The 18,443-nt window shown below is 46.2% G+C and overlaps 1 protein-coding gene across 2 annotated transcripts in view; it reads right to left on the reverse strand.

Moving 5' to 3' along the window:
* LOC123757268 (glycerophosphocholine phosphodiesterase GPCPD1) overlaps nucleotides 1-18,443 on the reverse strand; it is a 182,842-nt gene that overhangs the window by 41,707 nt on the left and 122,692 nt on the right. The window contains exon 11 of one of the 2 annotated variants that reach the window (XM_045740805.2): nucleotides 5,962-6,027. The exons of the other annotated variant lie outside the window; for it this stretch is intronic. Coding sequence (XP_045596761.1) covers nucleotides 5,962-6,027 — 66 coding nt within the window. The remainder of the gene's footprint in view (nucleotides 1-5,961; nucleotides 6,028-18,443) is intronic. 2 annotated transcript variants of the gene reach the window in all.

The following is an 18,443-nucleotide window of genomic DNA, read 5'->3' on the forward strand; positions in this document are numbered from 1 at the left end:
CCTGTGACACACTGCCCTGCTCCGGGGCCTGTGACACACTGCCCTGCTCCGGGGCCTGTGACACACTGCCCTGCTCCGGGGCCTGTGACACCGCGCTCTGCTCCGGGGCCTGTGACACCGCGCTCTGCTCCGGGGCCTGTGACACCGCGCTCTGCTCCGGGGCCTGTGACACCGCGCTCTGCTCCGGGGCCTGTGACACCGCGCTCTGCTCCGGGGCCTGTGACACCGCGCTCTGCTCCGGGGCCTGTGACACCGCGCTCTGCTCCGGGGCCTGTGACACCGCGCTCTGCTCCGGGGCCTGTGACACCGCGCTCTGCTCCGGGGCCTGTGACACCGCGCTCTGCTCCGGGGCCTGTGACACCGCGCTCTGCTCCGGGGCCTGTGACACCGCGCTCTGCTCCGGGGCCTGTGACACCGCGCTCTGCTCCGGGGCCTGTGACACCGCGCTCTGCTCCGGGGCCTGTGACACCGCGCTCTGCTCCGGGGCCTGTGACACCGCGCTCTGCTCCGGGGCCTGTGACACCGCGCTCTGCTCCGGGGCCTGTGACACCGCGCTCTGCTCCGGGGCCTGTGACACCGCGCTCTGCTCCGGGGCCTGTGACACCGCGCTCTGCTCCGGGGCCTGTGACACCGCGCTCTGCTCCGGGGCCTGTGACACCGCGCTCTGCTCCAGTGCCTGTGACACCGCGCACTGCTCAGGGGTCCCCGACTCCGTGCCCTGCTCAGGCATCCCCGACACCGCGCCCTGCTTCCCCTGCCCGGGGAACCAACACATCAGGCCCTGGGGTAACGTCATCTCCCAAAGCCCCGGCCTCAAAAGAAAAGGCTGGCACATCCGTAGAAGCCAGATGAAAGGGGGCCCACTGGTCAGACCCAGATGCTTCAGCAGGGAGGAATGACTCGACTCCTCCGTCGCCAACCCGGAAGGGGCATCCCCCAAGACCGCTAGTCTCAACTACATCTAAACCCTGCCCCGACCCCGAAACCCTCAGATGTTTCGGAGCCAGAAGCAGGAGGGGGGAAGGGGGGTGACCAGACTGAACCACAGTAGGGGAAGGACGAAGGGGGTGCAGACTGAACCAGGGCCCAAAGCTACCAACACCCACAAGTCCCTATAACCAAAACAAGCAGCCTTGGGGCTTCTGGGTCAGCAACCAATTGAGCGCATTGCAACAACCTAAACCTAACGTGCAATGCCTGCACCTCCTGTACCCGAATCTTGTCATCAGTAGACTGGGTAAACTGAGTCACCAGCAAGCAACAAAACTTGCAGGACTCTGGGTCGAAAGCATCACCGACCCAGCAGACAGCGTGACCAAGGCAAAAACAATGTCACTCTTGAGACAAGGGGACAGAGCAACCCTCTCTCTTCCATAAAGCGAGGGGGGAAAACTCAGAGGTCACATCCATCCGACACGCATGCCCCCGTGGGGATTCTCAGGGTCCCTAGACTGAACTCACATTCAGGGAAGCCCAGGCAGGGTACTGCTAACCGGCGCCCAAGTCTACCAACAACTTTAACTGAATCCCCAAGACGTGTACACTTACGGGGACCTAGCAGGGGTGTACCACCAGAATAGAGAAGCATATGCCCTATATACTGGGGGCAACAACCAAAGGCAGATGCCCTCTACCAGGCAGGAAAAGAAAAAGAAAACCCTGCAAGAGGACAGCGTACCCAGGCGGAACAGAGCCGGTCACTATGAGAGGAGATAACTAGCTGCGCAGTACCCTGCACCTCTACTAGTGCAAACTGCCTCTTACCCCCTATGGTGAACAAGGATGCCAGAACACCGCAGCATACAAAGGGCGGCCAAAAGCCAAGCAGCAAACGGCGAAGCAGAGACAGAAACCAAGGAACTTGTGGAAGGAGGCCCCAAGCCCCAAGGGCAGTACTTACCAGGCACCTAGGGAAGGGAATCCTAAGTGCATGCAGTCCGAGTACTGAAGAATTACTCCTGGCTCGCGCACCCCCCCCCCCCCCAATAAGATAGCCACCACACCACACAGGCACAGAGCTGAGGACCAATTTAGGAGCCAGAGTACACAACTTCCACCTAGCGCATCAGCCTTAAAACTGGGGTCTTGGGTAGCCAGCGCAAGGGGTTTGGGGTTCCCCCTTGCGGCGAGGTGACATGGCAACGACGTGCTCGTTTGCTCATTTTTGTTTGGGGAGTTCTGTCCACTAGTTTGGCTCCCAGAAGTAATTTCTTAACCAGAATAGGGGTTTGTTTTGGGATGCTTACCTTTCTGGGTACCTGACCCGGTCGATGGTAGACATAGAATGCTTCCAACTATATGGAGGTTTCTATAAGCCATTTATTGCTCCTCGTGCCTCTCCAAGGAGGCCAGGTTCTGGCTCATGGTTCCCAGTAGGCCTAAGAACTCCATTCGCACTGACTGATGCCAAAGTTTAATATTAGCAAATTCAGCCTGGAGAGCTCTGGGAAGCCAACGGGGCTCCCCACCCCCAAAATGTAATGTTATGGAATGTGGAATAAAACAAAACAGACCACACACACAACTTGCAAATTATGTGGAAAGTCCTTAAAGAACTAACAAAGAGATCTAGGGGTGGTTCTGGATAGTGGACTGTCACCAGAGGAACACATGAAGGACACTACACTACGCTACACCCTTCCCTTCATTTGTTCACATAAAGGACATTGTGCAAAGAACACATGCAACACCTTCCAACTTCAGAATCACTATTAATTACTTGGACGGGGAAATAGTAAAGAAAATGTTCATGACTTGTCAGAGATCAAAACTGGAATATGCAGTTGTATCAAGAAGCATATCAATAAACTGGAAAAGGCACAAAGGCATGTTACAAAATGGCTTCCAGAGCTGAAAAACAAAGTTATGAAGAGAGCCTAGACACATTAAATATGACAAATCTAAAAGATAAAAGAAAGAGGGGAGATATGATCACCATTTGCAAAATAATAACAGGAATCAACCAAATTTACCACGAGGAATTCCTGAAACCAGCAACTTCAAGAACAAGGATTCTTTTTTTTTTTTGGCATAGACGGTTGGAACAAGTTAAGTGAGGTGGAGGAGGCCAAGATCGTTGGTAGTTTCAAACAGCTATATGACAGTGCTGAGAAGGCGGAACACCACGAGCGTAGCTCTCATCCTGTAACTACACTTAGGTAATTACTGTACATCCAGATAAGCAGAATTCTTACCGGGAGGTTCAAAAATGACTACTCACAAATTTTTTGTACCACAACCAACATAATTCTAGTTTCCACACAATATAAATAAAAAAAATAATTTGAGAGAGAAAATTCAACTTGCCTCATTGTGCTTTGCCTTCTTGTTTGATACCGTAGATCTTGAAACGTGTAGTTCTTGAAAATTTACATAACCTAATGTCCCATTATCCAGATTTCTTTCTAGATTTGGCATTTTGGCAATATATTGGAGCATTCTGATGTTCAGCACATTTTATTAAATAAATTTGTCAAATGACACTATTGAATATTACTGGAAAACTTAGATAAAACAAATCTGATACATTGTAATAAATATCTTAATATAGCTTTGCAGCAACTCCCACCCCATGGCAGAGCTGAGCAGACAGCCACGGGGCGAATGCTGAATAAATGCTCACGAATCTTCTGACTTTTCAGGCTTCACCACAGCCAAAGTCAGTCTCTCACACATTCCTTCTCCCTGCCACCCCCCATACCACACACACACACACACACACACACACACACACACACACACACACACATAACTTAGTTCCAATCTACAAAAGTGGCAGCAGGGAAGACCCCCTCAATTATAGACCTGTATCATTGACAAGTGTAATTGTAAAAATATTGGAAAAAATAATAAAAACTAAATGGGTAGAACACCTGGAGAGAGATTATATAATATCAGACAGTATGGTTTTCGATCTGGAAGATCCTGTGTATCTAATTTACTCAGTTTCAACGATCGAGCTACAGAGATTTTAGAGGAAAGAGATGGTTGGGTTGACAGCATCTATCTGGACCTAAAAAAAAAGACGTTCAACAGAGTTCCACAGAAGAGGTTGTTCTGGAAACTGGAAAATATTGGAGGGGCGACAGGTAAACTTCTAACATGAATGAAAAATTTTGACATAGAAAAATGAGGGCAGTAATCAGAGGCAATGTATCGGACTGGAGAAACGTTACAAGTGGAGTACCACAGGGTTCAGTTCTTGCACCAGTGATGTTCATTGTCTACCTAAATGATCTACCAGATGGAATACAGAATTATATGAACATGTTTGCTGATGATGCTAAGATAATAGGAAGGATAAGAAACTTAGATGATTGTCATGCCCTTCAAGAAGACCTGGACAAAATAAGTATATGGAGCACCACTTGGCATATGGAATTTAATGTGAATGAATGCCATGTTATGGAATGTGGAATAGGAGAACAGACCCCACACAACCTATATATTATGTGAGAAATCTTTAAAGAATTCTGATGGGTTGGTTCTAGATAGTTTTTATCACCTGAGGACAACAAAGAACGTTGTGCGAGGAGCCTATGCTACGCTTTCTAACTTCAGAATTGCTTTTAAATACACGGATGGGGAAATACTAAAATTGTTCACGACTTTTGTTGGGGCAAAGCTAGAATATGCAGTGGTTGTGTGGTACCCATATCTTAAGAAGCACATCAACAAACTGGAAAAGATGCAAAGACATGCTACCAAGTGGCTCCCAGAATTGCAGGGCGAAAGTTACGAGAAGAGGTTAGAGGCATTAAATATGCCAAAACTAAAAGACAGAAGAAAAAGAGGTGATATGATCACTACATACAAAATAGTAACAGGAATTGACAAAATTGATAGGGAAAATTTCCCGAGACCTGGAACTTCAAGAACAAGATGTCATAGATTTAAACTAATTAAACAAAGATGCCAGAGAAATAAGAAAATTCACTTTCGCAAACAAAGTGGTAGACGGTTGCAACAAGTTAAGTGAGAAGGTGGTGGAGGCCAAAAACTTCAGTAGTTTCAAAGCATTATATGACAGAGTGCTGGGTATACGGGACACCACAAGCGTAACACTCATCCTGTAACTACACTTTGGTAATTACACACACATTCAGGAAATGCCTTTTAACAATATTAGGAGAAAATTTTATGGGAATTTTTTTTCTGCACACCGGGGGTATGCAAAGTATAAACCATGGAGGAGTGCTGTAGTCAAGGGAAGTCAGGGAGCCTGAGTCAAGAAACTAATTACACATGAAACACATCATCTCTGCACCGTATAGTTTGTTCCAATTTTCAAAAGGCTCTTTATGAACAATCATAGGTGTTTCATGTTTCAAATAACAAAGGGGCATTCTCAAGATATCTGCAAACAAAGCAGCATTAAAATAAATAGGTTTAATTCTGTCATGTCTTTACCTTATTTTTCTACTGCTGCTGCTACTGCTCAATCTTGTTCCAAAATGATACCTCATGACAGTAGAAAAAACAGTGGTAATAAAAATAATAATAATGATGACAGAACCATAAGCTGTTCGTTATGGTTCGAACACAGGTTAGAACACAGACGCCGAGTCAGCACGGCTGGGACGCACAAGACACTCCTTCAAGTAGTAATAAACAAAGCTCACTTACCAATTTTCATAATTATTGCAATGCAGTCTCAATACAAATACATATACGATTACTATGTTGTATTATTCAACCATAATTAACAAAGATTTTATAGAACATTTCTGCTCTGATTATTAATCAAATCAGAAAATTAGCTGCATTGATTAAATACCTATATTCATACAAACAGAAGTTGAGGTTCATGCACAAGGATTGTTATAGAAAATGTCTCCATGTTGTGGCGAGAAAAAGATGAACGGCTTCATGTGTGGAAATATGAAGACAAAGAGGCTCAGGGGAAGAAACAACAAAAACTGATGACCAGACTGGATGCTCCAAGGGATGCTGCCAACATACCATGTCTTCACGATCACAGTAGGAGAGGATGTCGCCTGGCATGCCTTCTGTCAGATGACTCAGATCCTGGGGGTTAAAGAAAACATACTACAGGAGTTTATCTGGAAACAGGAAAGGGGCGAGATACTACAAATTTGAAGGGGGAAATTTGTTTATTTAAAATAAATATTAAGCAAGAAAAATCACACTCGATATAGTCATAGAAAATCATGTTCGTATTACAAGATGAAGAGGAAAGCATTTGGCCAATAAGGCAGCACAAAGTACATGAAGGACTGCTGGAAGCACCGTCTCAGAAAGATGTTGTGTGGTCTCTTGCTCTAGTGTAATCCATGCTAATTAACTTCCTCCCTTTAAACCCCAAACAATAACAATCATGACAATTAGTTCATCAGCATCAGAGGAACTTGTTATCAGTTCATACATAAAGTGTGTGAAACAGCCTGAACTAAGCAAAACTATACAAATGATAATCACAAATATACAGAAGAACTTTCAGAAATAGTGTTTGCTAATTTACTTGTCAGACCTAATGCTATTCAGGCATTTGTGATAAATAAGAATAAATTTGAGCCACTAATAGTGTCACCCAAATGTTCAGTAAAAGCATAACTGCACAATTTACCTGCGAGTGACATTAAATGTTTAACGCAAAGTTGTCCAAAGCCGTCAGAACTATCAACTACATAGTATCTTATATATATTTCGAGAAATAGTTCACACCAAGTGGCAAACCCCATCTGACATCCATACTGTATATCGAATTTCATATATACAGTACTCTCATATTAAACTCCACCTTGTACGAGATTTCAGCAACCCAGAAGTCCAATGTTATAAGCTGGTGTATGTGGATTCTAGAGATATAACTTCATATAGCTGTGGCCTAGAACCTTAAGGTGCACTAACTTGGATGCAAAATGACCAAATAAGAATAATTTTGTTTCATGTGTTACATGAAGGCAGCCAAATGCATCAAAGCACTAGAAGCAAGCAGGAAGAAAAAATATTTAAAAAGAAAACCAATCTAGTATTATACAGTAAGTCTCAAATGTATTCCTGTCTGGCTGTCTAGACACTTAGATACTCTACTTATAAAACCAGCATCGAATGTAATGAAACGCCATTTTCTGGGCGAAGCCCAGGAGGCTCTCTGAAGCTATCAGAACTCATATGGGTTATACAATGGGGCCTCGACTTACGATGCTAATCCGTTCCCAGAGACGGATCGTAAGTCGAAATATCGGAAGTCGAAGCGATTTTTCCCATAAGAAATAAAGGGATTTGAATTAATCCGTTCCCCACCTTCCAAAATATTAACATAAAAAATATTTTATACCTAATACAATGTTTTTTTTTAACTATAATACAGTACCAAAGTTACTCTTACCTTTATGGAGGGTTCTTGATGGTGTATGGAAGATGGTAATGAGGGGGGAAGGAGGAGAGTTGTTACTGTTTGGAAGGGGAGTCTCCTTCCATTATCACATCAGGCAGTAATGTTTTCTCTGGGGTACTCTCTCTCTCCTACGTTTTGCCTGAATACCACTAGGACCTGGTTGTGGTTCAGTGTTTGTCTCACTACAAATTTGTCAAGATACATTTGTTTTTCCCTTCGTTTTAACATTTGTCTGTAATGATGCATCACAGTGTCATTGAATAGGTTAAGGCAACGACCTACTGCAGCTTGATTTGGGCGAGTCGTGTCAGCAAAGGTTTGCAATTCTTCCCATGCTGCACACATTTTCTTAATTGTTGAGGAAGAGACATTCTGTACTGGCACATCCTCCCCTGAAGAAATTTCCTCAGCTGTCAAATCGCCGCTCACATTACCACACAACACAAGAGTAAGCCAATCTTTCATAGGCTTGTGTCCAGGCAATGACTTCTCCTCCTTGGTAATGTATGTTTTCTTTGGCAATCTTTTCCAGAATAGCCCTGTCTCTTCACAATTAAACACTTGTTGTGGTAGGTAGGCTTCACTCTGCACAAAATCTTTAAATTCGCCAATGAATCTTTCAGCCGCTGGTTTGTCTGAGCTTACAGCCTCCCCATGCCTCACAACACTATGAATTCCACTTCTTTTTCTAAATTTCTCAAACCATCCCCTGCTCGCCTTAAACTCTTTTACTTCTGCATCACTCGTTCCAGGGGTTTTCTTTAAAAGGTCTTCATGCAATTTTCTTGCCTTTCCACAAATGATGGCCTCCGATACGCTATCACCCGCTAATTCCTTGTTGTGTATCCAATTAATAATAACTGTTCAACATCTTCAAGTGTTTGTGTTCTACGTTTCGTGATTATTGATACGCCTTTTACCACTTTAGCACCCATAATGTCCATTTTCTTAGCCAGTATGGTGGATATCGTTAACTGAGATTTGTTGTACTGACTAGCCAGTTCAACAATCCGCACACTATTTTCATATTTACGAATGATCTCTTGTTTTTGCTCTATGGTCATTCTTACATGGGATCTCATATGTTGAGCCTTACCACTGACTTTCCTGGGACTCATGGTGTGATATATAATTACTTTAATGTTCAAAATGCAAAAAATCACCACAAACGCGGAATTTCTTATAAGCGCGATCGTCACTAAGCTGGCAGCTGTAGTAAACTGAGGCAGGTCGAACCGCGTGACCGGGAACCACGCGCTCGGTTGACCCAAACATGTACCAACAAATATCGTAAGCCAATGACACCATCAGATGTCGAGTCGCATTTTTCGATGAAATTTACATTGTAACTCAAAATTATTGTAAGTAGGGGCAATCGTAAGTCGAGGTGCCACTGTATTAGTTTGGGGTCATCAGCGACACGAGTCCTTATGACTACCGAGAACCATGAGCCAGAACGTGGTCCCCTCAAAGGTGCAGGGCACAAAGGTGTATGAGTATTTTACATTTAAAGTACGTATGCCGTATTCCACCATCAACCAGAGTGGGCACCCAAAAAGATAAGCAAACCAAAACAAACAACTAGCTGGTAAAATTGCGACCTACAGCCAGAAAGAGTAAAGAAACTCTTGCAGAAATAGAATAAAATAAAAACTAGCAACCCTTCACTCAACTAGTACTCTCATTCGTTAGAGCGAAAAGGGGGGGGGGGGAAGGGAAAGCCGGCCACCCACCACCCCAGTTCTTGGCATGATGTAAAAACCGCCGACCAGAGGGAGGGTATCAGGGAGCCTCCGGGGCTGTCCCAGAAAAATGGCGTTTCATTACATTCAACACTAGTTTTCTGGGGAAGCTCCGTTGGCTCCATGAAGCTAACGACCCACAGATAAGGTAGTTAGGTAAGGTAACCAGGTAACTATCCATCTGTCGATAGCCTCGACAGATGCCCCAAAGCCACACAAGACCAGAGGATACTTCCGTATGTTATGAGGGTAGACCGCCGGCTGGTTGGACTTATAAGACACTGTGGACAACCTGAAACACACTAACCCAGGAAATGGTAACCAAGGAAACTGGATCCACCCAAAGAGCGTCCATCAGCATTGAACCAGTGACCCGCAGGTAACAGTGCAAAGCTGCCATCTCACACAACACATGATGCATCCTTAGCTGAACTAACCAAGCATCCACCACCACTGAATCTCTTCAGAATTAGGTAATTATCAAAAGAAGGCACCAAACCAGGAAGGCTATGTAGCACCATCAAATGTTTGGAATAATCAGAGAGTGCTAAATATCACCAAGGATGCCAATACGAGAACAGAAACGCATAAGGCAAACGATATCAAAAGTATCCGATTCACCAAGAATTCTATCGAGGGACAAGTGACCGCGAGGGACGGTCAGAAAGCAAGACACTCTCGTCCTGAAAGTCAGGACATTCAACAAGAATATGTACGACTGTAAGAGGGAAAATGCAATTTGGACAATAAGGAGCAGGGCAGCGCTCCATTAAGTAACCGTGAGTTAAGTGTGTATGGCCAATGTGCAACCTTGCCAATGCTGTTTCCCACCGCCGGTTACGGTGGTAGGAGAAGGGCCATAGGGACACTATTCTTAAGAGTACACAGTTTGTTACCAGCAACAGAAGACCAACAACTCTGCCAACGGGCAAGGATGGAGGAATGAGTAACTGGGGTAAAAGTCGGAATAAGGAATATCTTTACAGGAGATGGCACAAGAGTGGATAGCTTTCTTAGCAGTAGCATCTGCACGCTGATTTAAAGAGACACCAAAATGGCTGGGAACCCAGCAAAACTCTACTGACTTAAATTTACTGGAGATAAGAAATAGCCAATGTTGAATCTCGACAATCACCGGATGGACTGGATTAAAGGACATCAGAGCCATAAGGGTACTACGAGAGTCGACTACAACCTCAAAGGAGGATTAACAATGAGAAAGCAGGAGATGAAGAGCAGAGAGGATAGGATAAAGTTCTGCCGCGAAGATGCTAGTCTCCGGAGGTAGGCGACACACACAAGTGTGATCAGGAAAAACAACAGTAGCCTACACTGTCTGCAGACTTAGACCCATCGGTGAAGATGGAAATGGAGCGGGAGTGTGAAGAAAAGTGTTCAAGGAAAAAGCATTTCAGAACTGGAGGAGGGGTAAAAGCTTTAGTGATGTGGGTCAGGGATGTACAGAATTTTGGAATTGGAATCCTCCACGGGGGAAAGGATGGAACAATACAAGGAGAAATATTGGTAATACAAACTGAAAGAGAATCCTGCAAGTGAGACAACCAGACAGAAAGAGGGAGGTGGTGAAGAGGAACAGGAACTACCGGAGGGGTAAAAGTCAAAGCACGACAGACGGAAGAGTGAGGATGTTTTAAGGACCACGCAATGTAGCGAAGACAGTAGCAATCATGGCGGTCCTGGAGAGATAGGAAGCCAGTGTCAACATACAAGCTGAGGGCAGGAGTCTAATGAAAGGCACCACAGCTGAGAGACAACCCAGTAGGGTGTAAAGCATCAAAAGGACGAAGAGTAGAAGAAGAAGCAGATGAGTAAGGATGGCAACTATAATCGAGTTTAGAAAGAACGAGAGAGGAATGTAAAGAGAGGAGTGTGCGCCTATCCGCTCCCAAAGAAGTATGGGACAAAAACTTGAGGTTAAGGGCCTGAGAGCATTCAACTCGGAAGCCCTTCAGATGCCTGCCATCTCATTCTTCGCTACAGAAGGAGGCTGCAACCAAACAAAATGACCCTCCGGACCAAAGGAACAGAATTCTCGGTACCAGAGGAGAGCATGAAGCTCCCCAACCCCAGCTCCAGAGGCCAAGGCCAACAAAAATACGGCCTTCCAAAAACAATCACCAACCAAATGAGCCACCCCCTAATGAGGAGAAGAAAAGAAAAGAAAAAACCAGTCCAAAGACCAGAAAGACTCAGACGGAGCATGAGCAGGCTGAAGGTGAAAAAACGGAAGTGAAATCTTGCGGAATGGAGCAGAAGTACCATCTCCCTCAATTCAAGCTGGAGAAGCTCTGCCAATGCTGTGTGTTAAGAAGCAGCAGTATTCGGCATGAGACGCTGAAGAGAAAAAACCTTTGTAGAGAAAGAAAACCACAGAAAGACAGTCGAGAGACTTCATACTGTCGCCGGGAAGAAGACCACAGGCAGGACACCATCAAAGAAGCCACTTGATCACCATAGAAATGGTGATACACCCATGTCAAAAAGACCAGACGCGAAGTGCGGAGCAGTAAAGCGAACCAGCAAGGTTCGCCTCCTACCAGCACTGGGTCGATCTGTTGGTAGTAGGCGGAGTCACGGAAAGACGCCTGGGTTTGGACACCGAGCAAGCAGCACCTGAAAATGAGGCTAGGCCAGCCACTATGGAGCTCGGAGAACTCTTCCCCGATAGGATTCTAAGCGAGCCAGGACCTAGAGCAACAGCTGGACCAGAGGAACGAAATACAGGAACCCCCACCTCGAACAATCCTGCAAAATAGCATCCATTGCGACGGCCTTGCATTCGAGGAATGGCACCATGTACAATGGAAGATGCCGAGACCACTCCGATGCAAAGAGGTCCACCTACAGGCACTCGAATGTTTAGTAAAGCCAAAGGAAGGACGCAGCATCGATTGTCCACTCTGTGGAAAGAGGAGTGAAGTGTGACAAGCCATTTGCCAGAGCACTGAACACGCCTTGAAAGTGAACAGCGCAGAGAGCTAAACCCCGAAAATTCGACAGAAAAGCTACCCGAAGCGACCAGCACCAAAGTGCCACAGACTGAAGAGACCCCCACAATTGAGAATGAACCACAGGGTGGTAATCCAAATGGAGCCGGATCAAAGAGCTCCGAGGAAGTCAAATCCAGAGCAGTACCTGCCATGCCACTGCAAACTCCCGCACCGTGTTGTGAGCCTGATGGAAGGACCGCCTCAACTCCCCAGGCCGGACTGGTCACTAAGCCTCAACCACGTAGACGAGGCATCTGAACACATTGAGCGAGGAACAGGGAAGGCGCCATGGCACCAAACCCTGAAAAATCCGAATAGGAAGCCGGTGACGCAGCAATCAATGCAAGAACACCGGAGTGCAAACCCAATAGTCGTGGGCCTGGCGAAATAGGTGGCTCCGAAGATACCAGAACAGCCTCTGAAGCTAAAACTTGTCCAACGGATAAATCACAAGTGGAAAATTCAGACTCCTGAACAGCTCCTCAAGCAACCGCCGAATAACCCGAGTCCCCCTCAAAAACAGCCGAAGGCAGGACTGCAGCCAGAGTAGAGCTGCAGGAGGGATAATGAAAGATGCCATCTCAGAATCCCACATGAGGTTAAGCCAAGTCCAAACCTGGGATGGAAACCAACTGGGACTTCCTCCAATTCACTAGGAACCCGAACCTGGCAAGCTGGGGAAAGAACCAGATCCCTGGCTAGCAGACAAGCAGACTGGTTGGGAGCCCACACCAACCAGTAGTCAAGGTAAGCCAACACCCGAAGACCTAGCAGACGCAGATGGGCCCTACACCCTTAGTGAGACTTGTAAAAACGCGAGGTGCCATATTTAAGCCGAAAGGCAGACAATGAAAGCTGAAAGCCTGTCGCCTCACCTGGAACCCCAACCAATCCTTGAACCCTGGGTGAATAGGGACATGCTAATAGGCATCCCGGAGGTCCAGGGAAAACACTAAGCACTCTGCTTGATGAGACAGACCTGGGACAGCGTCATCATCTAAAAAGAACGGCAAGGAATCAACCGGTTTAGACGAGACAAGTCCAGAATGTACTGGATATCTGCGCAGTCCCGTTTCAGAACTGGGAACAAGCAGGAAACTTGCTTGAGAAATGAAGTCGTTTTGACCCCGCCCAGGTGAAGCCACTCCATGATGACCCGACCAAGGGATGGGAAAGAAGGCTGCCCTCTCAGGTCTGACCCCCCCTCCTACAGGGAGATGACCCACCCAACACCACCAGAGGCTGGAATAAACATAAACGACCCAAAAAGCTCACAAATAATGGGACCAGGCACAAGCAAAGAGACGCAAACCCAGAGAAGTCAAACAATGCACAAAGAGAACACTGCGCTGATCTGACATCGAAGGTTCTGGGGAGCCGACAGATGCAACAACTAGCACCAAAGATCTACCTCGACCAATGAAGGCGCAAACCCTGGCATGACCTAACCGAGACTCAAAAAAGATGTGAACTAAAAAAAAAAAAAAAAAAAAAAAAAAACAGGATCCATCACCAAGGTGTAAACTGGGTCTTGCAGGAGGTACCCACCAAGGGCTTCCTGAACCTACCCTGGGACACTCTGAGAAGAATAAAACTTCTGGAAAGACAAGTTCAAGGAACCTAAAGGCACCCAAAAACGAACCCAAGTGGAGGGGGGGGGGGAGGATGAGCTGCTCCTAATTAGAATTTATACAGGAAGGTACAAAAAACCTTCCCCTGCAGCAACAATCTCTGTCCTGAAGGCACAAGGGCCCAAGCAGGGTCAAAAGGAGCTCAAGCTCTCCAAACGGACTCTCCCCCCCTCCCCACCCCACCCCACCCCACCCTAAGCCCCAAGAACCCTAACACAGGCCCCGGGGCAGAGACCTCTTCCACGCCCACCACCCCTGAAGAAAAGGCAGAGTCCAAGGGAAAAGTTCTGAAAAATAAGGTGGCTTGGATGAACCGGAAGCCTCAGCGGGAAGAACGGGCTCAACCACAATCATGCCTGAATCAGATGAGGCAGCCCCCAAAGCCACTCGAGCCTCATCCCAAATCTAAACCCCCTCCCCGACTCTGAAACATTCAGCCATTTGGGAGCCAGAAGCAGGGAAAATGAGGAGCAGGGCGAGCTACACCCCCAGAGAAAGAGATGGGGGGAGTGGATGGAACCAAGGTCGAAGCGACCAATGCCCCCAAATTCTGGTCCCTAAAACCCAAGCAGGGCAATTTTGGTGCCTCCAACCGGGCAACTAACCTGGGACATTGCAAGAAAGAGAAGTGAGCTTGCAATGCCACCGCAGGCTGAAGCTTCTCATCCCCCAGACGAGGAATGAGTAAACAGAAATATAAGCGGGGATCAAGTCTTGACTCGACAGGCTTATGGCGGAGGCAGAAGGGCTGATCACCACCCTGAGGCAGGGGTGACAAACAACCATCAACTTCACACAAGGCGAGAGTGGCCTAACAGATCCATATTACCAACCAAGCCCACGGGGGTTTTCCAGGGCACACAGGGTACATCAGCTCTACAGGAAGCCCAGGCAGTAAGAATAGCTAAGAATGTCGACCCCCTGCTAGGAAGCAGGCAAACCGACCACCAGTAGCAGCGGTGAAACCTCGGGGGCAATGGAGGAGGAAAGCCACCACAACCTAGGCGAGCTTAATGAGTAGCTGAGTAGACCACCTCCATCTACATAGGGCAAAATGCAAACAAATGAAATAAGAACAAGCACCCAAAACCACACAAGGAAACTAGCAGCCAGAAGAATTGTCGGCCATCGCATAAATAGTAGGTAGACTACGCCAGCCTCCATGTACCCCCATTCCCAGCAAATAACACTCCCCTACCAAGGGCAAGACCAAGACCTCTGACTTACCCCAAGGGCAAGGACATAGTCAAGCAATGAAGTCCTCAAATGGAGAGTGAATCCCGAACGTCTAGGGAAGATAACCCCTGACACACAAGGGTAGTACTTACGAGCGTCCAGGAAAGATAATCCTGACTTACGGAGCACCCAGGGGAAGGATGCCCTAGGCGCATGCACCTCCAAGTATAAGAACACCTGGCCACCACACCACACAGGTGGTACAGCCAACAGGGAAAATCCAGCACAGGAACTCGAAGCCAGATGTGACTGAAGCAACCCCCAGCACATCCGAACTAGAGCTGGGGTGATGGGCGGCCAGCTCCCCCTTCCTTTGGGGGGGGGGGGGGGAAGGGATACGCTAACAAGCAAGAATACTAGTCCAGTGCAGGGATGCTAGTTTCTTTTCTTTCTGCAGGAGTTTCTTTGCTATTTCTGGATGTATGTAACAATTTTACCAGCTAGTTGTTCGTTTTGGTTCGCCTATCTTTCTGGGTGCCCACCCCAGTTGATGGCAAAAAATGACATACTTTAACCCTCAAACCGCTAGGGGCCCAAATGGAATTCACACCCACAGGCGCAACAAAAAAAAAATTCCAAAAAATTCTTTCGTCTTATAGAAGTGTTCATTTTTGTTCCCTGATCATGGAAAAAATAACAAAAAAATCGTAGGTGGCATATTTTAGCCGCAATAGGGTAGGGAAGTGTGGCAAAAAAGGGGCGTTGGCAGAGCCTTCGCCAGATGAGGTCTACTCCGCCCAAGCTGTCAGACGGCAGTTGCCACAAATATATTATTACCTAATTATTTCAATGTCTCTGATTGATTTTTTCTTAGTTTTTTTTGCAGTAATATTATTCCATACAGTGAATTGTGGTATATTTATATTATAAAATGTGTGAACCATCGCTGTACTCAAAATTATGGTGTGCATATTAGTGATTCAATTATTGTGTTCATAAAACAATAAACAAATAGTTTTGCTGTTGTTACACTATATACAAAGGTTATATATAAGTATTTGCATGTTTTGTACACCATAATGAACTACTAAGTTGGTCTTGTGAGTCAAAATGCAACGAGGAGTGACCGCCAAACACCAGCGAGCCACTCACTCCCTCAACACCACCTCACTCACCCTCATTCACCCCCCACAATAATCTTTCTGTATTTATTCACTATACACAGACGTTATATATACGTATTTACATGTTTTGTTCACCATAACTGTACATCTAAGCTTGTATGGTGAGTAAAGGCCACAAAGACGTAGCTACTCACACAGTCAGCTGATCGGCGGCCGCCCTCAAGGCCAGACGCACTAATATTTGTCCTCCAACAATATTGTTTGTGGTGTTATTACGCTATATACACATATTATATATAAGTATCTACCTGTTTTATTCACTATACCTGTACAAATAAGCTGGTATGGTGCCCAAAGACCATAGTGGCCATCAGTAAACACCATGCCAAGACGTGCAGACGACGCTCTTCCCTCACCAAAATGGCGGTTCCCAACCTACTCCTCTCACTGTTATCTAACACTATACACACGTTATATATAAGTATCTACATTTGTGTTCACCATATCGAACCACTAAGCTGGTATGGTGAGTGCAGTCAATAAATGGTTGCCACACACAGTCAGAAGACGACGCCACAACCCTCCCTCCCACAACCTTACTCCTCCCTCCATGGAGCACAGCGCTAAATATCACCACAATCCTGCTATTATCAGAATCCTGGTCAGTTTTATCACAGTCAGGCGGCTTCAGTAATACTATCACTGCTAAATAATAGCAGTATCATATATATTATGGTATTTGTAGGCGATGCTGTGGTCACAAGCTGAACAGCGGTGCTGTGAGCTCGTGCTGCGTGCGCCAGCCTTGGTGGCTTGCTCAATACTGACGCTGTAACACCCAAGAATGTTGGCCTGGATTTTTTTTCTAGGTGGCATCTGGCAACTATCGGTCGTGGCTGTACTATAGCTGCCCCTATCCCAGGCGGGGAGTTTAAATTATAGCGCTAGACACGAAATCATATATAAATGATGTGCGCGGTTTCGGTTTTGTCACTGATATCATTTATATATGATATGCGCGGTTTGAGGGTTAAATGAAAAGTGCACATACACCATTGCCTCCTGCACCTAAGGGGTCCAGGTTCTGGTTCGTGGTCCTCGGTAGGCATAAGAACTCCTGTGACTGATGAGACTGAAACAAGACTGATGACGCAACTAATAAAGCACTACTGTAAATCAGGTCGGATATCTTCAGGGAGCCAACAGGGCTCCCCCAGAAAGAACCTCTGATTTTAAGTACTGTAAGCCCAAGCCAATCATTTAGATACAAGCCCAAGTTTGTAAATTCACGAAGTTTTATAGTGTAGCAGAATGTTTGAGAAAGGGTTAGTGTGAGAAAGAAAAACCACTAAAGGAACCAAAATTGTATTATTGCTTAACATAAGAGAAGTGTAGAATAAAAAGAAATGGGGCAGTGTTTGAATATAGAAGATGGAAGACCTGCAGTAAATCAAGATAACGAGATACATCCTTTAACAGTATACTCTACATGATGCCCTACACACACACACACACACACAAATCAGTCGAGAGGCAGGACCAAATAGCCAAAGCTCAACCTGTGTAAGCACAATCAGGCAAGTACAAGGCAGACATGTCTGCACAATGTTCTGTAAGCATACTAGTCTACTGACAATCTAATTACAATATAAAAAAATAACTTATTACCTAAGGTGTTTTCAGACAATTTCATCATTTGTTTAATTTACTGTACAAGTAAGAAAATTGAACTTAAACTAAAACCATTGAACTCTTGAAATGAAAGGAACAATATGATGAATAACCTTAAACAAAATTGCTACTCCCTCCCTCTGTCCAAATGGATTTAATAATATGGGGAGAGAAAGGATAAGTACGAGTAAATAGCACGTGTTGGTGGGTGTCGCGGGGGCGAGGTCGGGTTGGTGGGTGTCGCGGGGGCGAGGTCGGGTTGGTGGGTGTCGCGGGGGCGAGGTCGGGTTGGTGGGTGTCGCGGGGGCGAGGTCGGGTTGGTGGGTGTCGCGGGGGCGAGGTCGGGTTGGTGGGTGTCGCGGGGGCGAGGTCGGGTTGGTGGGTGTCGCGGGGGCGAGGTCGGGTTGGTGGGTGGTGTGTGGGCAAAGTTTGGTTCCTTCGTTTGAATTTGCCGTGTTCGTGAAGTTGCTGGTTCCAAGAATGCCTCTGTCAATTTTCCCAATTCCTGTTAGTATTTTGTAAGTGGTGATCATGTCCACTCTTTCTTCTATCTTCTAGTTTTGGCATGTTTAACGCCTCTACTCTCTCCTCGTAACTTTACTTTCAGTTCCGGAAACCATTTTGTAGCATGTCGTTTCACCGTTTCCAGTTTATTTGTGTGCTTCTCAAGATTTGGGCACCATACAACTGCTGCATATTCCAATTTTGGTCTCACAAACGTCATGAAC

The sequence above is a fragment of the Procambarus clarkii genome, chromosome 13, assembly GCF_040958095.1.
Source record: "Procambarus clarkii isolate CNS0578487 chromosome 13, FALCON_Pclarkii_2.0, whole genome shotgun sequence".
Lineage (NCBI taxonomy): Eukaryota > Metazoa > Arthropoda > Malacostraca > Decapoda > Cambaridae > Procambarus > Procambarus clarkii.